This window comes from Miscanthus floridulus, chromosome 15, assembly GCF_019320115.1.
Source record: "Miscanthus floridulus cultivar M001 chromosome 15, ASM1932011v1, whole genome shotgun sequence".
Classification (NCBI taxonomy): Eukaryota; Viridiplantae; Streptophyta; class Magnoliopsida; order Poales; family Poaceae; genus Miscanthus; species Miscanthus floridulus.
In genome coordinates this window covers 11,409,211-11,434,443 of record NC_089594.1, presented here as the reverse complement: position 1 = coordinate 11,434,443, position 25,233 = coordinate 11,409,211, and the positions used below count along the sequence as shown (strand labels likewise).

The 25,233-nt window shown below is 43.7% G+C and overlaps 4 protein-coding genes across 4 annotated transcripts; 3 read left to right on the top strand and 1 right to left on the bottom strand.

The window, feature by feature from the left end:
- Positions 1 to 5,156: 5,156 nt before the first annotated feature.
- LOC136508800 (uncharacterized) lies at positions 5,157 to 8,339 on the top strand. The gene is made up of 8 exons (XM_066503574.1): positions 5,157 to 5,327; positions 6,022 to 6,080; positions 6,164 to 6,415; positions 6,640 to 6,697; positions 6,806 to 6,930; positions 7,617 to 7,679; positions 7,768 to 7,892; positions 8,023 to 8,339. Exons 1-8 carry the CDS (start codon positions 5,276 to 5,278, stop codon positions 8,156 to 8,158), a joined length of 870 nt encoding a protein of 289 aa, XP_066359671.1. The 5' UTR covers positions 5,157 to 5,275; the 3' UTR covers positions 8,159 to 8,339.
- A 1,501-nt stretch (positions 8,340 to 9,840) lies between these two features.
- On the top strand, positions 9,841 to 25,233 carry LOC136506995 (protein NUCLEOLAR FACTOR 1-like). The gene is made up of 11 exons (XM_066501861.1): positions 9,841 to 10,470; positions 10,587 to 10,676; positions 11,053 to 11,242; positions 11,496 to 11,637; positions 15,803 to 15,908; positions 20,836 to 20,936; positions 21,009 to 21,131; positions 22,649 to 22,729; positions 22,948 to 23,093; positions 24,589 to 24,661; positions 25,012 to 25,233. The coding sequence occupies exons 1-11, from the start codon at positions 10,152 to 10,154 to the stop codon at positions 25,231 to 25,233; spliced, it is 1,593 nt and encodes a 530-aa protein (XP_066357958.1). The 5' UTR covers positions 9,841 to 10,151.
- Positions 12,187 to 14,132, top strand: LOC136509369 (uncharacterized). The gene is made up of 4 exons (XM_066504187.1): positions 12,187 to 12,349; positions 12,406 to 12,594; positions 12,755 to 13,489; positions 13,585 to 14,132. The coding sequence occupies exons 1-4, from the start codon at positions 12,187 to 12,189 to the stop codon at positions 14,130 to 14,132; spliced, it is 1,635 nt and encodes a 544-aa protein (XP_066360284.1).
- Positions 17,174 to 20,696, bottom strand: LOC136509368 (uncharacterized). The gene is made up of 2 exons (XM_066504186.1): positions 17,564 to 20,696; positions 17,174 to 17,479 (listed from the first exon to the last, which is right to left on the bottom strand). The coding sequence occupies exons 1-2, from the start codon at positions 19,790 to 19,792 to the stop codon at positions 17,174 to 17,176; spliced, it is 2,535 nt and encodes an 844-aa protein (XP_066360283.1). The 5' UTR covers positions 19,793 to 20,696.

The window sequence follows — 25,233 nt, the reverse complement described above, 5'->3', positions numbered from 1 at the left end:
ATGACACAAGAAAGCATTATGAATCCGTTAGTACATCTATTCCTGCAGATTTTGCGACTGCTGCATTACTAATAGCTTTGTCGATCCTTGAATCAGATGAGCTAGGACCGTGCTGTCTGGGATGACAGAGCAACCTCTCTGCTTCTTGACCTAATCATCCAGCAGAAAGAGCTCTGTCACTGGACCCCTGCCAACGGTCCAACCCCACTAGGGTGGACCAATATCACTCATGAATTCAACAAAGTCACGGACCTTGGGTACAACAAGAAAGTGTGCCAGAACAAGTACAACGAACTGAAACGTTGTTACTTCAACTGGCGCGACGGCCAGACCCATACTGGGCTCGGCCGTGACCCGCTGACTGGAGAGGTTACAGCTGACCCTGAGTTGTACGGCGCCAGCCCCAGGGTACTAACTACACGCATTTTTTGAATATTTTTGTAGCAATTAGGTTCGTACTAACTCAATACTAACTTCGACATCACTGCAACACGTGCAGGAAAGTAGCCAACCCGCTAGAAACAAGTTCAAATGGCCCCAATGCTGTGAGCAACTGATCACAATTTTGGGACGCACCCCACGTGACAGGGGCCAGTTGGTATCGGCGGGGGGCCACCGACCCGACAAGTCACCTAGTAATGGAAGCCCTCGCACTCCTCCATCCTTATCGGACCACCAGCTCGAGCCACCTAGTACTCATCAGCCCTCGAAGAGAGTCCATAGAGAGTTTTCAGTGAACAGTCCTCGCAGCAAGAAGAGTAGCCAAACTCCATCTGTAGAAGAGTGCCTTGAAGACCTCGGCCACTTTCTTAGAGAGGCTAGGTCCCAGAAGGCCCGTCACAAAACCGATGCGCAGGAGTTGGCCCAAGTCCGAAACATTCTGCTGCAAGATGGTATTAGCGAGGCTGATGAAGTATTCGTGCAAGCCCTGAACCTTTGCAGAGATAGGCTCAGTCGTCAGGGTTTTCTAGACATGGAGTCTAAAGAGGGCCGGCTGAACTGGATCAAAGTGACGTGGGCCTTTGTGTGCTCCAACAAGTCCCACTGATCAGCACATTCCTTTTTTTTCGCCTGTTTGCGGATATTCACCATGTGCATGTTGAGTTCATTTAGTTTGTTGTATCCTTATGTTCGTTTTTTCATATTACCAAAGACCATTGCTGAGAACTAAGTGCCTGTCGTTGTCTCGTTTTTTGAATAAAAAATTAGTGTACTGGTGTGAGTGTTGTAAACAAAAAATGAGTGCTGTAACAAATTAGTGTACTGCTGTGAGTGTTTTGAATAAAAAATTAGTGTACTTTTCCCATGTACGTTCCAACCTGTTTTGAAGGTGCTACCAAGTTCAGGTATCGTCATATGTTCATTTATTTGCACTTGTGTTGTTCCTAATATCGGCATTACAATCTGTCTTATGTATGCCCAATTGCAGGTAGCAGCATGAGCAGTATGAGCAGCATGAGCAGCACTGACGAGTCCTCCTACAGCGACACTTCCAGTGAAGGACCGAGCAATGTGACTGTGGCAAAGGCAGCATTTGTCCAGCTGAAAGGGCTTCTGTCACAGCAAAGGCCTGAGGTAAATCCTCCTTGCCCCATTCCTAAGCTAACGGGAGCCCAGTGGATGTAGCTTACACTAGCTGAAAATACCAGATGTTTAGAGAATTTGCGCATGTCGCGTGATGACTTCATGCATTTGCATGAAACCCTGCTTCCGTTTGGGCTACCAACAACAGATAAGTGCACCTCGGTAGAAGCTTTAGGCATGTACATCTGGACATGTGCCCACCAATCGGCTAGTAGACAGTGCAAGTATAGGTTCGAAAGGTCTTTAGATACAGTTAGCCGGAAGATTACACTAGTTGCAGAGGTAATGTACCAGTGGGCAAATACAGTCTTAGTCCCAGCAGATAGGAACTACGCACGCGTAAGCCACAAACTTGCTGCACATTCACCATGGTTTGATGGCTGCATAGGTGCTTAGATGGCACGCACATAAAGGTTGAGGTTAACCGTCAAGCAAAGGCTGATTTCTACAATAGGAAAGGCGAAACAACAATTAATGTTTGTGCCATCGTGGATATGGATGGCCGTTTCACATATGTGGGAGCTGGGAAGGCGGGGGCATGTCATGACATGGCAGTGTTGAAAGACTGTCAGGACGACGCTTCGTTCCCACATCCCCCCGAAGGTTCGTGATGACTTGCTGTTCACATACCCTATTTGTTTCCTTGTAGTACATGCATTGAAGCATACTTGTGTTTAATTTGCTAAGCCATCGGATTTGTCACTGCTATGATAGGCCGGTACTACCTGGCGGACGCGGGTTACAAGGAGATGGAAGGCTACATGACCCCCTACAAAAACACAAGGTATCACATCAATGACTTTAGAGGCATAGATATGCAGCAATTGCAGAGGGAGGAGAAATTCAACTACATTCATGCTAGATTGCGGAATGTAATTGAAAGGAGGTTTGGGGTGTTGAAAGAACGCTGGCAGATTCTTGATGGGGTTCCCTACTGCAGTAGGATGAAGCAGGCTATGATAATCATTTCATGCTTTGCTTTAGATAATTTTTTGTGGATGCGTAAGTACGGCGCAGATCCACCCTCCTATGAGGTGCCGAATTGGGTTGAACTAAATCTGGGAACCCCTATCTCTAGACTTAGGGAGTTAATATCCATGGCGGTGTGGAGTGTTGTCTGATGTAGGCCAAGGATGTTGTTTCACAAACCAGTAGCTGTAGGTTCAATTCCTTAGCAGTCTTGGCGTGTGCATCTGTAAGGTTGTGTGGGACTATCATATTGTGTTTATTGATGTATGACAGAATTGTAGTGACAGAACTACAAGTGCCAAGTTATGTACTGATTTGTGCTGTGATGTATGATTTCATAGTAGTTGCTACATTGTTTCTGTGAATGACCATGCCACGTTCTGTACTGTTTGGTGCTGTGATGTAATACTCTGTACTGTTTAGTTGCTACTCAAGGATTCTGTTCCTCAGAGGTATGATTTCATCATATTGGTTTTGTATTTGTTCATATGGATGATTGAACCAGAGGTAATTTGAGTTTGCTACTAGGCAGGAAGACGGAAGAAGACGTGCTTCGTGCTTGGAGCAGTGAACTCACCACGTCATGATCCTGCTTTCCTGCTAGGTAAACTCTCAATATTAGTAGTAACTTCCATCAACATCCATTTTATTTACATGGTGACCTTGCCATCTTACTGTTCAGCACAAATTGCTTGGCACCAGTGCAAGGTGCTTTTGCTGCCCTTCCTAGTGTATATAAAGGAGATGAAGTGACATGTGCTACGTATCAGCTAAGGTGCATATGTTATGTTGAGTCTTCGATATGTTAAATGATTGTCATCATCTCTTTCAATATAGAGATTGCAGATTTTCATTACCTGGATCAGTTCCAATCAAGAGTGACTGAGTCTAGCAATCATGAAACATGCATTGTATCTAGTCTGATTACTAGTGGTACAAGTGTATCAGATCCAAATGAAGGAAAGGATGGTACTGCTAATTTCTGGCGCCATATGCGGTGCCCAAGATGACCAGATAATGCTGACGAGTCCAAAATTTCTCCTCCAAAACTTGCCAACCAGGTGAATATTAATTGAATATAACATGATCCAGAATTTAAGTTGATTAAAACTTAGCTTTTAGGTTGTCAATGAGTAGATGGAAAGACAGGCTGATAATTTCATTAGCCTATATTATGAAGGTTTGCAGATGGTAAGTGTTTCATTTTGAGCCTTAATATATTATACAATGCCTGTTTATGATTACCCTTGACCTTTTGGCAGTTCTTTTCTGGCAGTGTGACGATGGTTGCAAATACTCGACTCACAGTGTAAACCTTAGAGTTATGGGGGATTCCGGGAAAGGAACCACCTGGCCTAACTACCCACGCTGCAACGGTCGCCTAGGAAGACAGGTTTGTTGACACTCTTCGTGATCTTACAATGTGCCCAATTGGGGAAGTGGCAACTGGTGTCTAATACTAAACCTTTGTGTGTAACGTACTCGGAGGCAGATCTAAACAGACAACTGTCATTTGGCCAGCAATGTACTTGATTCAACCCGGTGTCTTGAAAAGGTTCTCATCAACCTAACCATGTACTTTTCTTTTTTTACTTTCTAATCCAACCTATGCCGCAGCTGACTTGATCTTAACTGCTTTGGATGTAGCTGGACCAGAAGACAAAGCTCCCCTTCGAGAGAGTTTGTAGCAGTAGGCCGAACAATTAACTTGGCATTTGTATGGGTGCAGCTAAGGGACCTTGCCGTGTCAATATGATATTTTTTTTGGGGGTGCTGGGGTGTGAGGGTGTGGGTGGTGGGGGGTGGAGAGAGCTCAATTAGATGAATTTGATTGTAATCGTGCAAGTAATTAATCGCTGTCTGTAGGTTGTGTTGATTCTGGATCTAGCATGGATCATAAACCTTAGTCCCTTTTGATCTGTTTAAACATTGGACAAACTGTTCCTGCGCTTGATTTGCAAACTGTAAATTATGGGTTCAAATTGTTGGTTGAAACTGTAAAACAGCATGATCTAGAAATGCATGGTAGTTTGAATTTGAAAGTTTGAAATCAGCATGAGTTACAATTGGGTTGGCGCCAATTTTTTAACGGCTGCATAGTATCTGCTGGCTGGAGCATGTCTGCAGCATGCTGGATACGGCTGGGGGCTGGAATTGGCAATTCAGCCCTGCCAAACGGGCTGCTAGTTGTGCGTGGCTAGGACCAGCAGACAGACAGACACACCCTGACCGTTGGTCCAATGTGTTTGCATTGGTATACAAGCTTCTTCTGAAACTGAAAATTTTACTCTCCTTGTGTTTGCATTGGTATACAAGAGATTGCGTGTCTGCAAAAAATACTCATAGTATCTTGGCCACCTGCATGCTCTATGATTCAGTGATTCACGCTCACCATCTAAGCCTGTTTGGTTGTGCGGGCAGGCAAGGCTGCCATGCAGCAGCCTCATGTCATCGATTGGAAAAATGGAAAACGTACGAAACAAAAAAGGCGATACTCCTACTCCTGTCGTAGGCCTCGAGCCCTCGACTGTTCAGCTCCAATAGCCCATGCCTGCCAGTCGCCGCTCGGCATCTGCCCGCTCCTCTCCTTTCCAGTTTTCCACCACACAAAACAAAACAGAACAGAAGAGAGAGAGAGTCCTCGAAACTGAAATCTTCGCCGTTCCACTCTTCCCCAGCAATCTGCTCATTTCCTTGCGAGTTGCAACCTTTGGTGCTGTGGATGGCGCTCGCAGTGAGCGCTCTCTCCTGTCGCCGCCCACTGCCCTTCAAAGGTACTGCTATTTCGCCATCCATCTTCCAGCGTTCTTGGCCCGATTTGATTTCTACACATCCGGCTGTTTCACTTCGTGGGAAATCCATTCTCCACCAACCATGGTCCATGGACTCTTTTCCGGGCATTTGGCTGTTTCGGAGATAGGGTTATATGTACATGCTCTCGTGATGCAGGGTGATTGAATTCAACCATCCACTATTTCTTGGGATTGCTTGCTTTTGTTCAACCACAAGCATGGCAGATTGGCAGTGATTGGAGGAACCGAAAAATATAGTGGATTAATATATCTCCAAAAGTTACTGTAGCAAGGGGGAGGTCATAAACTCCCATACCGATATACACCTATAATACCGGAAATCAAATACACCTATAATACTGTAAAATCGATTTCAAGTTTTCAACGGAATCAAAAGACAGTGTATGGTAGAAACTGTAACCATATAATACGGCCCCCTCATCCAGACACCGCAGTTGGTGCTGTAGTAACTAGTCTAATCGGAAAAAAAAATGTTCATGTCAGTGTTAGGAAGGCTGAACATAGGACTATTTCCTTTTCCTCTGCAAATTGACCTTCTTGCGTATGTTTACTACTTGCGTTTTCATGTGAAAATGTCTGACTATATCATTCTTTTTTAGAAACTATTGCTTATGTCATTCTGGTACCCTTACATTGACAGATAATGCTTGATTAGGTTGGAACGTGCAAAGCCCGGTTGCTACATGGAAACATATGCAGTCTGGCCGACTTACTGTAAGCAGTGTTCTGTCACATGAGTGACTTTTAGTTGCTCTCGATGTATGCATATGACAAACATACATTGTTCGATATTGAAGGAGGTCATAACATTTGCGACAAAGAACACCAAGAGGAAAAGGAGAAGTTTTCCAAACGAGTCAAAGGATTCGCTGTTGGTAAGTGAGGAAGCTTCTTCGGGCAGTGGAGGAAGTGCCAGCACAAGCCTTGATGTCAATAGCGAGGATGTTGCTACTGACGATCAGATTTCCGGTGCCCCAAGGACTGCTGTTCTTCAGGCTTGCACTCTCACATCGGGCTTGCTGCTTGCTGGAGGGCTTCTGCTTCGCCAGGTAAACACTATGGTGTTCTCTAGAACAACTTTCAGTTCTTGAGACGGCTTTGATAGCGAATTCTAAATGTTGCTTTGGTGTAAGTTATACTAAACGCATATGAGTTTGTGCTCTGCTGTTACTCTTGCAGTATCCTGAACTCTTTATGAACCCAGATTGCTTACGTTTTGCCCTCTGTGTCAAATCCTGAATTTCATAATAAAATGGCTGATTGTCTACCGTAGGCATCACACCTAGCATCTTTAAATGGATGGCCAATTGCTGATCCTACAGATGTTTCATGTAAGTTTTTTCTACATCTTTACAAGTAAATCAGATTTAATGTGATATTTCTGACTAGGCAAAATGCCTTATATCATATTATGAACTTAACTACTGCTTTTTCTGCAGTCAATTTTGAAACTTGGCATCTTGAGTTGGTTGCGGGACTTGTAATAGTAATCTCCTCTAGTAGATACATTTTGCTACAAACATGGTCAGATTTCAGAGATTCCAATGAAGCTGCAAATAGACAAGTTTGTAACTATGAATACTTCGAATATCTTTTGATTTGTCTCTTTTCTTGGAGTTATTGGTTTCACATTTCAACATGCTGATAAATAACATAGTTCTAATATCTTATAGAGGTTCAGCGTAATGAGAAGCATTCTGTTAAAAAACGAGATCCAACCTAGGAGGAACTAGACGATTTTTCATTAAGAAGAGAAATAGGCACCCAAATTCAAGCCAAGAGAGGCCTTGATCACTTGAATCTGGGTGGTTGGGTGCATTACCACACCTCCCACCCAACCAGTTGAGCTAACCTCATTTCCTATGAAAAGCATTCTGTTATACACTGAAAGATATAGTTCTTTGTATGTTCTGGTCTTTTACCCTAATGAAACATAAAGTTTCACAGTGCCTTGCGCCAACAGAGTTAATTATATTGGTGTCACAAAAAGAACTCTCTTTACATGAAGCCTTCCACCAACCTATTCTTTACTCCCTTCAATTTCGCATATTCGTGACTAGCAATCCAGAGTTCTAGACATGCAGGTGTAGGATACTAGGATCTCTTTCCATTCTATTGTCAACAATTAGTCTGTAATGTCTTCTCCTGAAATCACTTTTGGACTCGAACCTTCCCAAGCTTACTCAGCATTTTTAGATACTGGATATCTCTTATTGAATCCAACTCAATTATTTTATTTTCATCCATTAGATCCTTACATCTCTAGAGCCTCTGGACTACATTGTTGTTGCTTGTCTCCCTGGGATGACTGAGGTGAGCTCATCGATTAAAAGATAATATTGCTTAAGAACACTGGTTTGGTTAATAAAGTAACTTTTTATGTACACTTTACATATAACAGGAGTTGCTCTTTCGAGGGGTGATGATGCCTATCTTGGGACTGAACTGGATTAGTGCCCTTATAATCGGAACCATTTTTGGTGTTCTTCACTTGGGCAATGGCAGGAAATATTCATTTGCAATCTGGTACATACTTTTCTGCAGTATTTTTGCATGTGTGCAACTGGAAAAAGTGTACTATCTCCTGCTATACACATAAGTGTTAACATGTTGATAAGATTCAGATATATTCTTATACATTTTTTTATGTTTCCAGGGCAACATTTGTTGGCTTTGCCTATGGTATAGGAACCATAGCTTCCTCAAGCATTATAGTTCCAATGGCTTCTCACTCCATAAACAATATTATCGGAGGTTTACTTTGGCGCATTACCAAGAACTCACAAAAGTAAATATACATAATACCCTTAACAGTCATCCCTGTAAGATCTTGCACAAGTTTAGACTTTTTAGTCCTTAGCCTTATTAGTCATATAGTCAGTATTAGTGTCCATTATTGCTTCGCCCATGTATTTTCTGTAGCTTATTGTAGTTTTTCATTTTTCTTTTTTTTCCCTACTACCATATGGAAAATGAAGTTAAAGATGACTACTTAGTACTTACCTGTGAAAAACAGAATGTGGAGTCATGGACTCATGGTCTACAGAATATAAGTTGCAATGAGCTTGAAACTATTCTTTACTTAATGGTTACGACTTGTCAAATTCAGAGCTGTTGCTTCGAAAACAAACATAAAAAGCTATATCAATGAAATTTTCCTTTCCAGTGCTCATCCATATACAAGATATATATATAGTCAGACTTTACTCGTAATAATAAAATGAGGAAGTTACTGTGAAATCAGGCCCTACATCGTTGTGGGGGGACAAAAACAAATAACTGAAAACATATTGTCCATGCCATGTTCTTCATTGAGTTCAAATTATCCGCAACACCTTCCACAAACTGGTGGACAGGAGATTGCTGAGCAAGCAGTGCTCTGGGTGATGGCTGGAGCTAAGGCTCTGGGAGAGGTTTTGGGTTAGATACTGGATATGATTGTTTAGATCTTCAAAGGCCCATATATGAGTTAAAAAACGAAAATGATACGGTTAGGGTGACCGTCCGCCCGGACATACCTTGATGGGCCTGCGGACTGGCCCAACAAGCCTGCTACCTTCTAAGTTCTACCAAATTAACTGGACGCTTCGACGGCTTTAAAAAAAAACTGGACACCGCGACATTTCCCCACTTCGCCTAGCGGCGTTCTCCACCGCCGCAGCCACTTCCACTGAGTCGGCGAGCCTCCTCGCCGCCATCGGGGTCTGGCCGCTCGCGGGTGTTGTTGGGTGGCCGGGCCAACCCAGCAGCAGCCGCGCAGGCGCCCCGACGCCGCGTGTGGTCATGCAGCCAGGAGAGGGGGTCGTCGTCGGCCAGGCCCAAGCCAGGCGCAGGCACAGCTAGCCACTGCCAGGCTGCGCCACCATCCTCGGCCGTCGACTGGCCGAACCCGGCCGTTCCCTGCTCTTGCTTTGCGTCGCACGGAAGAAGGGTGAAAAGCATGTGGCAAGCACACGTTTCTAAATGTTTTAGAGGTACGCCGCAAGTGTTTCAAATGGATATTGCAAAAGTAGATCAGGATGTTGCATATGTTGCCATGGTTGTACATGTATGTTGCAAGCGTCTGTTCCCAATGTTTCATCTATGTTTTCGGGCATATGTTACAAGTGTGTTTATCTGGATGTTGCATATATTTCACATATATGTTGCAAGTGTTTTATCTGGATTTTGCTTATGTTTGCAATGGTTTTCAAACGTTTTTCAGGTGTTTTTTTTGCAAGTATTTCAGAAGCATGTTTTAAGTGTTCATCTGTCTTCATACGTATGTTACAAAGTGTTGCATCTGGCTATTTTAAAAGGATATTGGGTGTTTGCATATGGGATGCGCGTGAGAAAGTGGGAGGGGGCGTGAGCGGTCCCCATGCACAGTCTGATGCGCGCGGGGCGATATCCAGGCAGCGTGGGCCCTACGTGGGAGTGCGAAATGCAGGTGCAGGCGGAGGCATGCCGACGCGAGCGGGGCGTGGAGTGCAGGTGCGCGCGGGAAAGGGAGTGCAGCGCGGGCGTGTGGACGGGCGCTAGCACTGCCGGTTAAAAACTAATTCATTCCATGGATTCAACTTGTAATTGGATCCGTGGATTCAACTTGTAATGGGATCATTTGTTGTATCTTAATATATTGACGCGGAGTTCTCTTGTGTTGGAAAAAAACCATTTACAGTAAATTTGTCTTTGGTGCGGCGAAAGGAGGAACAATTGTAGAAACAGATAGATCCTATGAGAGTGTTACTTGCTTTTTGTGAGTAGTGTTCGGTAAAAGCAAATAGAATTCCAAATGGAAAATGAATGAAGTTACCTAATATTTTGTTTTTCACGGCTCATTTATGCAACTTCACATTGGGCCCATTAAGCCCACAGCCCAACCTGTACTCCCGCACCCTCCCGCGCTCCCAAAGACTGCCCTCCCCGCCGCCGCCCGCCGCCCGCCGCCCGCCCCGGACCCCTGTGCCTGCGCGGCTGCGCCTGAGCTGCTCCTCAAAACTCTCCGCCGCCCGCCGCCCGCCCAGCCTTCCGTTCCTGCTCCTCTCTCAGGTCGGGCGTGCTCCACTGCCATCCCCAAGGGAGATGGGGAAGCGCAAGCCCATGCCTTCCGCCGCCGCTCGAGGTACGAAGCCCTGCCCAAACCGATTCGGCACCACCTCCTCCCCTCCGTTCGAGCTGTCCTAACGTGCTTTTTCCCTTCTCGTGTTGCTGTTGCTGTTGCTGTTGCTGTCGTCACAGGATCGAAGAACCCGCCAAAGAGGCCGAAGTCCACGAAGCAGGGAGCTGAGTTACCGGAGGAGAATCCCCAGCTGTCGGAGCACGATGACGGTCTGATCCTCTTCTCCTTGCGTTGGTTTCTTTAGCTCGAATGAGTAGCGGAAAGTTCTTAATTGGCTATTGACTTCACGTGCAACTCCTCCGTGTGGCCCTCATTGGATTATTTATTTATGCATCTCCATTCTCCAATGGTCTGCATCTAGTAGCAAGAAGCTTAAGTTGCTAGTTTGTGCCACTAGAGAGTTTTATTGTGGAGTTACTCAACTGACGACAGGTTTTAACTCAAATTTCTTTGCGTAGTGGCGTGCAATCGTACCATCGGCCTTCCTCCACTTTCGCTCGCTTTTTTTCTTTTTCTTTTTTTGCTTCCTGTGACAAAATAGTGCTCACGCTCGTTCTTACGTAACTTAAGCATTGTGTGCAGCAGAAATTTTAGATACGGAATCCGGAGCTGCGGGGACTGTTCAACTTGACAAAAAAGCCAATGGGAGCTTTCAAGGCACAGCACAGAGTGATGAAGATGACATGGAAGATGAATATGACGCTCCTAGCGGTGATGCGCCAGGTGATACGATAAACAATGGCAATGATTGTTTTGATGAAACAGAGACTTCATGGTTAGTGCTGCATATATGATTTGTGATTTGTGTTAGTAATTATCTTTTTAGACTGATCTTAGTAGGTTAGCCCTCATGACTTTTACTGTCGGGGTATAGTTGAATTGGTGATTTTTCGTTGAAATTCCATCCATTATTATCAGTAAGCAGAAGTGACAAAAGATGCTTATCATTTCTATATATTGGCCATTTCCTGTTCTTGCGTGCATTGTCACTCCTTTTTCAACACCGTCTCTGTCTATCTGTTTTGCAGTTCATTTCATCGTCATGTAAGCCACATCATGACAAATGAAGAAGTCAAGGCGTTGATGAAGAAGAACTATAAATTTAAATGGGAAATGCCTGCTGTGGACATTCCTAGGTCCAAATGGGTTGGAACAGGTGAAAAAGTGCAGGTATAGTTTTGGTTAATCCTTATGTATGTATTTTGAAATTTGTATGGTTGTCATCTGAATATTGTTAGATGATAGGGTGTACTATCCAATATTGAGATGTTCTATAATACTCCCTCCGTCCTTCATTCAGAGGCGTACTAGCATTTTTCACCGAGACCAAGGAGAACTTAATTGCCGTAACCTCCAGCCACAAACGCCGCAAAATCCCTTCGTATCCCACGCTGACCGTAACTCCCTGCATGGCTGCATGCAAAAGCATTCAACGCTCGCGCAACGCCGGAACGCCCGCGGCCGCGCTCGTCCGCTCCCGCGTTTTTAGTTTCAGTTTTGCAGTTGAAAATTGCCGCGTTTTGAGTTTCAGTTTTGCTGTTGAAAATTACCGCCATGCATAAGAAATCAAATCTCCCGCTTAAGGTTTCAGGGTGTTTAAAATTTTCACAGTTGCCGCGCCTATGAAGCCTCCACCGTTCTATATATACCCTCTCCTGCAACCTGTTCTAATCAGCTCTCTCTCTCTCGTCAATTCTCCTCTCCCTACCTCTCCAATCCATGGCGCCATTAGGCTTTGATCTCAACCAAGAGGCGCCCCTAGATTGGGACAATCCAATTGACTGGGAAGCCATCGGCGAGTGGGAAGGGCCTGCACATGCTCTCGGCTACAACTTTGTGTGGGATGATGGAAATAATGGTGTCGCTAGTTTTCAAAGATTCAGTTTGTTTTGTGCCAAATATGATTCCGCTGACTTGTTTTTCCCTCTGCTTTTCTAGTTGGAGATCATGACGACGATGCCGACGACCATGGCGCCCAGCAAGGAGATGCCGACGACCATGGCACCCAGCAAGGAGATGCCGACGACCATGGCGCCCAGCATGGTGATGCCAGTGACCATGGTGCACAGCAAGTCGATGCCGCGAGCAATGCTTTGGATCATGGAGGAAACAATAACACTGGAGAGGGTAAGCTAGCATTTCTATCATCAGCATCTGTTAGCTTCTTTGTTGCATGGTACTGTAGCACGTTGCTTTCATGCACGTTGCATGAGCATGAGCATGACCATATTATACTTTCACGTTGTACTACCATGTTCTTTGTTTTAAATTCGATTTATCTTTGCAGCTTCTGGTGGGAGACAGAGGAAGTTCTACACCGATGACATTAAGATGGCTATATATTGTGATTTGTTAGCCAAAACAAAACCACCTATACTACAACGTGGAGTGAGTAAGGAAGTTGCACAGAAATACAGTGTGACTCGTAGAGTAGTGCAGAGGATATGGCGAGAAGGACAACTTGCTGGTGGGATACATGGTGTTAAAAATAAGTTGGTTAGGAATTGTGGTCGCAAACGAATTGAGATAGACATGGAAGCCATAAAAAACGTGCCTTTGAAAGAGCGCACAACCATCCGTGATCTAGCCAATGCGCTCGGTGTGTCTAAAAGCGCACTTCATAGTCGTTTTAGGGAGGGTTATTTCCGTCGGCACACAAATGACCTAAAGTTTAGTTTAACAGATGAAAACAAGAAGGCACGAGTTAAGTACTGCTTGTCCATGCTCACAAACAACATTCCAAATGCTCCCACGTTCAAACCAATGTACAACATCGTGTACATCGATGAGAAGTGGTTCTATAGGACTAGGCGTAACCAAAAGTACTATCTCGCCAATGATGAAGAAAGACCACAAAGAGCGGTTAAAAGCAAAAACTTCATTGAAAAGGTCATGGTTCTTACTGTGGTTGCTCGGCCTAGATTTGATGAGCATGGTGTATGCACCTTTGATGGGAAAATTGGCAATTTTCCCTTTGTCTACGTAGAGCCTGCAAAGAGATGGAGCCCCAATAGAGATAGAGGTATGACATGCATATGTACTTAAAATTTTCCCTTTTCTATTTAATTTTCCCTTTTTTACTTAATTTGGCTAACAAAGGGTATATGCTTTCTGTAGGTGTCATGGTAACAAAGGCCATGACGTCTGTTACCAAGGAAATTAGCCGGCAATTCCTTATCAACAAAGTCCTCCCTGCAATAAAGGAAAAATGGCCAGCCGAAGAAAGAGGAATGCCAATATTCATCCAGCAGGACAATGCCAGGACTCACGTTGCTGTAAATGATCCAGCATTTGTAGAAGCTGCCCAAGCAGATGGGTGGGACATACGGCTAACATGCCAGCCACCAAACTCACCCGATCTTAATGTGTTGGACCTTGGTTTCTTTGCAGCAATTCAAGCGTTGTTTTACAAGGGAACTCCAAACAACATCGAAAAAATTGTGGAAAAGGTTGACAAGGCATTTCGCGAGTACCCTGTGGATAGGTCCAATCGGATTTTCCTAACACAACAGAGTTGCATGATGGAGATCATGAAGCAAAATGGAGGACAATATTACAACATCCCGCACATGAAGAAGAAGCACTTGGAGATGACAGGCAACCTTCCAATTAGCTATGAGTGTCCGATGGAAATTTACAATCAAGCATTAGGATTCGTTGGTTAAACTTGCTTCTTTTGCCATGATGTTTAGAGTATCTTTTGCATGGGTAGCGTCTGTTTACTTCTTTCCTGTTAATCTTAAGCTAGTCATGATGTTTAGACGATGCATGTTTAGAGGGACTTTTGAAATGAATGCATGAAGAAATAGATAGACATAAGCACTTCTAGGTAGCATCAGCGTTACATGCACTCTTACTACTGCTCGGTTACATTGAATCAAAAACAACTACTCTTGTTGTTCGCCTACACTGGTTGAATCTTGAATATCAGCAACACTCTCGGCCATCCATATGTGTGCAGGGAGCAATACAGTATCGCCATCCATCTTTAGATCGTCGATGTTAGGGAAAAGTACCTTGCAGTCAAACTCGTTGAAGCCATAGATCCATGATGTGATCTCATACTCACTGTGTATGAGACCACAGCGAGAGCATGGAATCCTGATGCCGCGACGGATTCGCCACTCCTCACGATCGATGGTAACGAGCTCGCTCTCGTCCTCGGAGTCCGGCGCCCAGTTGAGACCACGAATGAGCACCGGCGAAGCGACCGCGCCCTTTGCCGGCGAGGCGGCCGCGCCCTTTGCCGGCGAAGCAGCTGCGTCCTTTGCCCGCGAGGTGGCCGAACCCTTTGCTGGCGAGGTGGCCGAACCCTTTTCCAGCGAGGTGGCCGGCGAGGTTTCCGCGTCCATGGCCGGTGCTTCTCTTTCGTGGCTGAGTACGCAAGCGGGAGGGATAAAATAGGAAGTGCAGTTGGGAAGGGAGAGCAACTTGCATGCATGCATGCAGCTGATACTGGAAGCGAGGCGTCGCAGTTACTACGCGCGAGAATACAGGACTTGAGCGCTGGCTCCCGATGCACCCAACGGCTTAGGCGGTGGTGAATTCACAAACCTTTTCCCAAGCCAATACGCCTCTGAATGAAGGACGGAGGGAGTATATTTCAAGTTCGGATGCTATATTACCCTGGAATAATAACTATGCCTAATGCTGCCGAGAAAAATAACTATGCATAATGGCAGTGCCCATTATAGTGGCGATCGGGTCATTGTCTAACTGTATACCTCTTTCATTGGGTTTCCGTGTTTGAAGGCTAAATTGAATCACACACATCATACGAAAGAAAGGGGAACTTGATCTTTTCAGCCTGGTCATTGAATTTATGTGAATTTGTAGCTGACCTTTCAAAGATTTACTAGTACTCTTAGTTTAAATCAGTTTTTACCTTAAGCGTGTTTTGGTACCTAATAATTTTTTTATAAGCATGTGAGTGAGTTACTTAGAAAATAAATACATTTGCATTCTATGTACTTTATACACTTTCTCAACTGTCCATCGCTCATCTTACAAGTTGGAGTTGGGGAACTGGAAATAAGTGATTGGGGGTGGGGGGGGGGGGGGGGGGGGGGGAGCATTATTGTCTGTGTCACAAGAAATACTTGTTTCTGTGATTTCTTAATATTCGTATGGTGCACATATTATGAAGTTTGGCAAATTTTGTTAAGCACAATATCCTCTAAAATATTGCTCTTGTTCATTTTTGTTTGTCTATGTCTTGTTGATTGACTAAACTAAATGTCAAATTAGTCACTAGCTTTGTGATTTGGTTATCTTACCAATTGTGCATGACAGTTTTGGGATGATTAAGAAGAACCTTGATGCTTTGTTATTTTAGGAAGCTTGTGATGATCATCTTCGTGATGTCAAAGGAAAGTTGAGAGACCATTGGCAACGTACGCTGTCTGATCATTTAAATTCTCGAATGAGCTTCTTCTCTCTTTGTAAGTTCTCTTTATTGCAATAAACAGCATCTCTTCCTTGTCTGCCTTAATCACAGCTGCGAAGGTCATTGTTCTTTCTTGTTTTACACTTAGGGCCTGTTTGGAAGTGCTCCATTCCTATAGTATCCCAAAATACAGAGTTGTATGTTAAAAATGAAGTTTTAAGCTTCTGTTTCCAGTTGTAAATGAGAACCATTATAGCTTACTGAGACACCAACCCTCACTCTTCTTCCAGGCTCCAGCTCCACCTTCATGAATTTGTGAAATAGGTGGAGCTGGAGGTCTGCTGAATAGGCTTTATGGTTGCTGAGTTTCGGTGGCTCTAAACCTGTTTGCTTTAACTATTTCTGGATTATTTGTTACTTGCACCATTCCAAATTGTAAGCCATTCTGGCTTTTCTAGATACATAACTTTTACTATGTATCTAGACATAATGTATATCTAGGTGCATAGCAAAAGCTATGTATCTAGAAAAGCCAGAACGACCTATAATTTGAAATGGAGGGAGTATTTAATAACACTATAACAGTTATCTTGGCCTAGAGTGAATAAAGGTTTTAGTTATCGGTTTTTGTGGTAGAGCTCAGTAATATTAGAATAATAATTGTGTGCCTAAGTTTTATTTATTTGTGAGAAACAGCATCTCTCTGTCTTGATTGTAGCTGGGAAGGTAATGGTTCTTTTCTTTCCTGATACTTGGGGCCTCTCTGGGAGAGCAGAGAGCTCGAAAGCCTACATCTTAGTCTAAAATGAGAACCGTAAGGTTCACTGGCACACACACCCTCAGTCTACGCCCTTGACACAGTACCATGGATTTAAATAGCGGGCTATAGCAACGCTATAGCGCCGCTATAGCCAGCTCCCGCTACGCTATTTCTATTTTTCCGCTATGTCATTTATAACCACTATATTATGCTTTAACGTCGCTAAATTGATTAGCTGTGACTTTAAAATAGCGCTACTATTTCAACTTTAGCTTTTAGAGTGACAATCCACTTATTATATATTTATCTTTTGCTGTTAAGTTGATCTTTTAGAAAATTGAACACTTGAGTCTCACAAATTGTGCTATAATGCCATATTAAATAATATTCCCTAGACTCCTAAAGCCTTGAAAACATATTTGTGTTCAGTAATTTTCACGATTCTTGTGTTTTTATGAAATAATTACTTGAGTTTTTTATGGTTTTCTTAAAAACCGCTATCTGTCATAGCTCCGCTATAGCTGCGCTATAGCTTTATAGCTTCTGGAAAAAAGATGCCGCTATTTGCAATAGCCCGCTATTTTAAACCTTGCACAGTACCACAGATTATTGGAGCTGGAGCTCTCCCAAACACAAGGAGTCATATTTATATTGGAGCAAGACCCTCGAGCACCCGGAACAGGCACATGCAATGAATCAGCCCATTCATTGTCCCAATCGAACTCCTCAATGACCAAGGGGTCATATTTCTTGCCTGCCTTCTCACGCCTAAGCTGAAACCTTGTTCTCATCTTCCGATTGTATGAAACAAAGACAATATCATTCAATCTCTTGTGCAGCAGCCTATTCCTTTTCTTTGTATGCATCTACAAAAAAATCAGATGGGAAGCAAAACAAAAAATCAGATTGTATGCATCTAAATATAAACTGTTAGTCACAAGGATACTCACATGACTGAAGGTACTCCAACATCTCTCACATCCTGAGGATGAAGCACAAAGACTAACTATACGCTTAGCAAGTCTTTGTAGTTCAATGGCTCGGCCACCATAAGAACGCCACCAATCAACTGGATGAAAAGGACAACACATATTAGGTGTTTGGAATGCAATTAAGTTGCTGAAATTTACAAGCTGAGATAAACAGCACTTACGAGGATTCATTTTGTCATAGCTTTCCTTTGCCATTTTGTTTGAGAAGGCTTCTCCACGTTGCTCTTCATACTCAATGGCCTGCCTATTGATCTTCATTTGTGTTTCCACATCTGGTATCATTCTTCCAAGCACTTCAATAAAACAACCTCTTAGCTGCCCAACAGTGACATCATCATTAGCTTTTATCAGAGGAAAAAATTTTCCCGGGTTCAAATATAGTGCAACCCCATACAATGGATGGTCCATTTGTTTCACCCAACGCCTCTCAATAATTTCCATGATCTTCTTGAGTAGGCCATCCTTGGTTGGTATATTGAAGCTTTGCTTTATCCTCTCTTTTGCATGATTCATTAGAGCCCATACCTCTGGCATTGCAGGCTTCTCATCACCATCAACAGCCCTCAAAACAATTAAGAGTGGGGCTGAAGCTCTTAGGCAATCTTCTACTGAGTTCCAAAACTCAGTAGATAGCACAATGTCTTGCACTTGTTGACCTGCTGCAGTTGTACACAAGTTGTTCCCAGTCCATGCTTCACTAACAAACAAGCTCTTCAAGGCATCCTTGTTCTTGTACAAACTCTTCAATGTCAGAAATGATGTGGCAAATCGAGTCTTTGCTGTCCTAACAAGATCAGTCCCACCTGTTTGAGCCCTCATTGCACTAAGAAGCCTTCCATGCCTATAAATGAAGTTGGTGACACGCTTAGCACGTGCAATAGGTTTCTTGAATGCCTTCAAGTTCCCAATTTCTTCCAACATCAGATCCAAGCAATGTGCAGCACAAGGACTCCAAAACAGTGTGGGAATCTTATCCATCAAGATCTTACCAGCAGCCTTATAGTTAGCGCCATTGTCGGTCACAACTTGAACAACATTGTCCCTTCCAATGTCCTCAATCTTCTCCTGTAACAAATCAGCTAGCATTGTTGCACTATGAACTTCACTTGATGCATCAACTGACTCCAGAAAGTACGTTCCCTCAGGGCTGTTCACAAGAAAATTAATCAGGTGGCGCCCTCTCATATCAGTCCATCCATCTGACATTAGTGTACAACCATATTGCTTCCAGGCCTGCTCATGGTCCTTCCTCATGTCACTTGTCACCTTAACACATTCTTGGAGCAAAGGGTCACCAAGCTGCTGGTTAGTTGGAGGCTTGTACCCTGAACCATATTGGGCTGTTGCCTCACAAGCAATTTCAAATTGCCTTGAATTTGCTGCATTAAAGGCTACACCACACTCCATGAACCACAGTGCCCATTGCATATCCACATATTGCTTCTCCTCCTTAGTCTTTGTGCTGGACTCAATGGTGGGCTGAAAGTCCTTTGCACGCCTTTGATCTACTATCTGTTCAGGTGTTCTTCTAAGCATACCAACAACTGACTTTGTTGCATTGGTCTTTGGTGTCTTTGGTGTAGAATTGACACTGCTAGCTGTTGAAGCCTTGAATTGGAAGATAGCATGCCTTTTCTTAGCGGCTGTCCCAGAACTTGGTTTTTTTGCAGCCACTTTTGGTGTGGCATTTGCTGCTGCTGCTGCTTGTACATCTGCAGCTGCTACCTCCACAATTTCATCTTCTGGTTCCCCATCCTCCTCAATACCATCCAAGTACAAAGGCCTTCTTCTCTTCTTTTGCAAGTAAGCTTCCATCTCTTTCCTGATTTCAGTGCTAACTTTTGGACAAAGGATAATATCTCCATATCCACCAGCCAAATGTTGCTTGAACCTCTTTATGCCTCCTGAACCCTCATGTCCACACAGGATACATGTCACCCAGTCTCTCCTAGCAGGGTCCTGCCAGTAGCCATATTTCCAGCCTGGATCATTGGACTTTGCTTTCCTTGCTGGATCAGTCTTAGGATCATACTCAGGTACTTCAACTGTGCTTGCCATGTTGCTTGCTGGATCAGTCTTGGGATCAAAGAAAGATCTGTGCTTTGTGTTGTAGCAGGGTGTGTGACAGCCCAAGCACAAGCAGGCATTTGTATATGTGAGTACCCATATAATATAAAAAGCAAGCATCAGCAAAAGCAGAGCAGACAGCAGAGTGCAGAATAAATATTAGAGAAGGGAGGAGGCAGGGACAGGCATCCAGCATGAGCATACAATATTCCGATTGAGGTCAATAGCAGAGCATGAGAACGAGGCATACAATATTCAGATCAAAAGCAGAGCAGCAGGCATACGAGGCATTACTATATTCACAGAAGCAGAGTAGGCAGGGGCATACCACAGGCGGCAGCGCATGACCGGAGGCAAATGCTGGAGGGGGCTCGAGCTGGCGAGCGGAGGCAGCTTCTTCTCGGTGGAGGCCGGCCGGTGGACTCGAGCTGGCGAGCGGAGGAGCAGCGAAGCGGAGCAGGAGGTCCGCCCGCCGCCTTCTCTCTTTCTCTCCCGGTCTCCCCTCGCCCTGGGCAGCTTCTTCTCGGAAGGGGAGGCCGGCCGGTGGACTCGAGCTGGCGAGCGGAGGAGCAGCGAAGCGGAGCAGGAGGTCCGCCCGCCGCCTTCTCTCTTTCTCTCCCGGTCTCCCCTCGCCCCCCTCGCGGTAATGGCTCAGGCGGTCGATTTCCCGCGCGTAGGTCGCAATTCCCGCGCCCGCGCGGTCGATTTACCGCGGGCCGCGGTCATTTTCGCGCCCTTCCCCGCGCAACGGTCATTTTCGCCCCCTTCCCCGCGCTGCGTCCGATTTCCCACGGACACGCACTCGATTTCGCGCCCTCCCCTGCGAATTAGATTATGGCGTCCGCTGGAGAGCTCTAGGCGTCCGCCCGACGCCATTCGTGCCTAGGCGACGCCTAATCTGCTGAGGCGGACGCCATACAGGCTGAGGTCGTGGCGAGGACGACGCCCAGGCCCTCGAGCACGCCTTGGCGCCTAGGCGACGCCTAGGCGACGATTAGGCGACGCCTCAAAAACATGGTTCCAAACCCTACTTTCTGTGATGCAGTAACTAAACAGCCAAATTAGGGCTGTATCTCGTTAAATTTGTTCACAGTATGATGTATGGTATGCTTTCTATTTTCCTTAATGTTAGATATAATTTTATTCTTCATGTATTACTGTAGGTAACAGTTATCGTGACATAATGCATTGCAATAAGAAGCCATTTTATCTGAAAAGTAATGGTCCTGATTCGAGTACCATGGACGCTTATCTTATGCATGCTGTAAGCTTCATGTTATTATTCTTGAACCTCTTGATGGTGCTGGCTAATCTGCAAAGCGCACTACTTCTGCAGTTGAATCATGTTCATAGGACGCGAGATGTTGTAATTAGAAATGACGCGAAGCTTAGGAATGACACTGACAGAGATATTTTGGATGATAAGACATACCTTGATCAGGGTTTTACGCGCCCAAAGGTATATCACATCAAGAATATTGACATGTTGAGCACCTGTTCTGTTGCCGTGGATACATTAACTGAGATTACACTACCAGATATTTTTAGTTGTATTTTAGTGTGCTATCCTGCATTTGTTTTGCAATATTTTCTTTGTGATGTGTGTTGGCAAGAAAAAAGACATAATTATGCGAGGTGGATAGGTTATAAGAACACATTAAGCTGTCGTGACAGTTGATTCCTGCATGTTTACTCGCAATTTATGAGGAACTATGTTTTATATGTGATCTGTAGAGCTCGGCTACATTATCCTTTTGTGTAATTATAAACCATGGCATGTCATGCTTCTTAAGATTCATGTGACCTTTATGTTAATTCCCTGATTTCTCAAATAGTATTTCTGTCCCACCAACAACTTATTGCCGTGTGGGCATGGTGTGTGGAAGTGTGCTGGAATATTGCAACGAAAAATGCTTGGAAATGTGTTCAAACCCATAACCTCAGTCCTGAATCGCATGGTAGTCCGTCCACTACTGTGCCATGCTTCTTTGATGACTTTGGTATGAAACTCTATATTTAAGCTGTTTTGAGCCAGTTGTCCAACCGTTTAGACCAGTCAAGGGTTTGTGGTTTGACCAGTATGGTGTCCAGTCCAATCCCAATAACTATGCCCTTTGGGGTTTTTTCCCACACCATCACCAAGGAAGCTCTGCAGGATGTGAAAGCTTTTAATAGAGGATGTCCTGGTCTAAACAAATAATATTGTCCTAAACTCCAAGCAATAGTGGTAAATAAATAGCCAATCAATAATATTCTAATTATTAGGGATAGGTTGCCAGTTGACTTGACTTAACGAGGCATTTGGATACAGGGATAAAGGGGGTGGGATAGGGAAAGGGAAATTGATGAATGGCTAGGATTAAACGAGGCGTAAAGAATGAATGGCTAGGATACAATATTACCTTTTGGAGGGTGGGATATCATTTCCCTATGCCATTTGCCAAACATACCATAAGGTCATTAGGTCATGCGTCTCATGGTGTCCAGCTGCTGTGTGGTCTCAAGGTGAAGCCTTGGATGACTTTGATCACATCTAAGCAAATAATATCTAATTGGACACTGCACATTACAGAAATTTATTATCCATAAATAATCGTGTTGGTGTAATTGTACTTCCAGTACAAATAAATATTGTTTTGGATATGCAGTCAACCATTTCAAATTGTGTAGTTGGGATATCTGAAAATTGATACAGGTGGATTTGTCTCAAAGTTTCATAACAGAATGCATTTGCTATACTTTATAAATATATTACAACAGATATTAGTAGTCAAAGTGGTGTTTTGCGGACCATGTCGATGTCCAAAATGTCACTTATTTATGACTGGATTGAGTCCTTTTCTCATGCAATTGTCAATAAGTAAACTTATCTGGCATGCTATCGGTTTGGTACTTTGGTGGGGCCTGTACCATAAATCCAGTCTTTAAGATACATTCATATTAACCCTGTTTTCTTTTGTCTAAATATATTTTTAGGTTCTTTTCTTGTTACCTCTCAAAAGTTTTGCACGACGCATTGTGAAGAGATTGATCCAGCTTTCTCCATTGCCACAAAAGGTAAATTTTCATTTTCTTATATTTATATGCAATGATTTGGGTTCTGATTTCTTCAAGATGTGAAGTAAGTTTATATAAAAACAATCCTACATACATTTGATCCTTTTTTCTGCTGATACAATAGCTGATAGGGTTATGTACAGATATAACCATATCAATAGCTCGCTCTCATATGCTTTTATTTCTGGTGCTAAGTGATATCTTTCTCTTTTCTCTAGGATAGTGCCATGGGACAATTTAAAAAGGAGTTTGGTGAATCAGATGACGAGGGGATACCTGAACATAGCACAAAACCTGCAGACTTTGACCTTCTTTTTGCTGGAGATATTGATGATCACTTTCTTTTTGGCGTAAAATTAACGAAGTGAGTATTCTATATAATTACTTAACATTTACTCCCTCCATTCCATAATAGAAGGCGCAACTACCTTTTCTCGTAGTCCCAGAATACTGGGTGGCAGCTTCTGGGCTCCCGTTCCGCGCATGCTGCATGCAACATTTAGTGTGGTGTTGGATGGACACTCCTTGGCTCCCATGCCCATGCAGCTAGACACTGGCACAACATCTTCTCTCTCTCTCTCTGTAGTAGTACAGCATCTTGCATGAGGCAGCAGAAGTGAAGCATTTTTCCTCGGAGCTGGGCAGGAGTAACTGCATTTCTTGGTCTACTGGGATGGAAGAGCATTAAGTATTTAAGTTGCTTATAATAATTTTCAGTTTCAGACTGCAGCTTGTTTCTCTTCACTTTCCAGAGATTATAGTTAAAATGGTCTTTCCTCCTTTTACCATCACACGATTGCAAATTGACAGTTTGGATTTCAATGTATATTGAGTTGTGGATCTATAACTCTATATTTCACTATGTTCCCATTTCGAGTTTCAATCAGCAGCTTTTATTTTAGTCCTTTGTTGGAAATCCACTCATGTCAATGTTCAGTACTCATCCATTTGCCTGGACTTCACTGAATTTTACCTTCTACAAAACAAGCATATGTCACATGTTTGTCTTTATCTTTTGCAATGGTTTGATAATTTGATCTTGTATTTTCAGAATTTGGCATTTAAATTCAATTGTCCTCATTCGTGAAACTCACTTTGCAAAATAATTTGATTCAAAAAGTCTTTGCTAAGTAATGCATCAGGTGTTATGGTGTTCTTAAATCAATATTGGCTATGGAATAGCAGTTATTTCACATTCTTTGTAATTTAATGATGTTGTTTGTTCTAGTCTAAAATAGTATGGCGCCTTAAAGTAAAAATTGTTAGTCTATGATACTCATTTGAGTGGCAGGTGCCAGGTGGCATATTCTGTTTCTTTGTACACAGCTACACACACAACCTAAGATCAAACTTCGTGAACTTTGAGCAACAATTAATCTAACAATATGTAGATAATATTTATTAAGAAAAAACCATTGGGTTCATATTTTAATGTTTTTTTCTTATGAACGTGATATTGCCATTATCAATAATATGTCATAAGAGAAATTAATGCTCAAAGTTTAGTTTGGAGACTGCCACGAGTCATGGCGTACCCAGTGCAGAGAGCTCCCGCTCTGTGCGGGGTCTGGGGAAGGGTGTCAGTGGCAAGTCTTACCCTCGCCTGTGCAATGCGAGGAGACCGCGACTCGAACCCAGGACCTTCCGGTCACAGGCGGTAAGACTCTACCGCTTGCACTCACGAGTCATACCATGCCTTATTTTTTGAAACGAAGGGAATATAATCTTATGACCAAAATATAACTTTCAGAAACAGATAAGCTAGTCTTCCTGAGAATATATGCTCTACTTATTTTTTTCTAGCATATTGATTACTGAGAACGTCTAAATAATTAATGTTTGAACTAATGTTTCTGCAGGAAATCTATTAAGCTGTATAGTAACTTCTATTCTTCTAATATAATAGTTGCATCTCCTTTAGCACTGAAACGTGTAAGTATTTTTTTTTCAAAAACAAGATTTCTTCATAGACTTCATAACCTGTACTTACTCGTGTTCTGCAGTTGTACATTACTCTTATTCTGGGCAGACCTTGTATGCTATTGTCCTATTGATCTAGAATTTGATGTACTCCTTCCTGTGAAGTATATGGAAATTACTAGAATACTTAGGATATGACACTGGTGGTGGTTAGCCAGTAGTATTGTGGGGAGATCCAGGTGGGAACCGCTGTATGCTATAGCAAGAAGCTGGTTTTTTTGGGTGGTTTTGCAATCCTGCTTCGTAGAATGTACAGTGGAATGGGAGGAAGTATGCAAGATGTGTCATAGTGCTGATGGCAGTGGCTCAGGTGGCTTCCCTGGGCAGAGTACACCTACAACACCGCCTACCAGACTTCGCTTCGCGACACGCCCTTCCGCATCGTCTACGGCCGCGACACCCCCACCATCCGGTCATACGAGCCCGGGGAGATGCGCGTCGCGGCGGTCGCCAAGTCCATGGCGGAGCGCGAGGAGTTCCTGCAGGATGTGCGCTTCCGGCTGGAGCAAGCACAGACCGTCTAG

Coding starts and splice junctions, on each gene's coding strand:
- LOC136508800 (XM_066503574.1), top strand. CDS start 5,276: ATGGCGCTCGCAGTGAGCGCTCTCTCCTGTCGCCGCCCACTGCCCTTC. Junction 6,081..6,163: donor TGCAGTCTGGCCGACTTACT/GTAAGCAGTGTT, acceptor TCGATATTGAAG/GAGGTCATAACATTTGCGAC. Junction 6,416..6,639: donor GAGGGCTTCTGCTTCGCCAG/GTAAACACTATG, acceptor TGTCTACCGTAG/GCATCACACCTAGCATCTTT.
- LOC136509369 (XM_066504187.1), top strand. CDS start 12,187: ATGGCGCCATTAGGCTTTGATCTCAACCAAGAGGCGCCCCTAGATTGG. Junction 12,350..12,405: donor CGCTAGTTTTCAAAGATTCA/GTTTGTTTTGTG, acceptor CTGCTTTTCTAG/TTGGAGATCATGACGACGAT. Junction 13,490..13,584: donor GAGCCCCAATAGAGATAGAG/GTATGACATGCA, acceptor TGCTTTCTGTAG/GTGTCATGGTAACAAAGGCC.
- LOC136506995 (XM_066501861.1), top strand. CDS start 10,152: ATGAAGTTACCTAATATTTTGTTTTTCACGGCTCATTTATGCAACTTC. Junction 15,909..20,835: donor AATGAGCTTCTTCTCTCTTT/GTAAGTTCTCTT, acceptor GTATTACTGTAG/GTAACAGTTATCGTGACATA. Junction 22,730..22,947: donor TTTCTCCATTGCCACAAAAG/GTAAATTTTCAT, acceptor TCTTTTCTCTAG/GATAGTGCCATGGGACAATT.
- LOC136509368 (XM_066504186.1), bottom strand. CDS start 19,792: ATGCTTGCTTTTTATATTATATGGGTACTCACATATACAAATGCCTGC. Junction 17,480..17,563: donor GTTGGAGTACCTTCAGTCAT/GTGAGTATCCTT, acceptor ATTTTTTTGTAG/ATGCATACAAAGAAAAGGAA.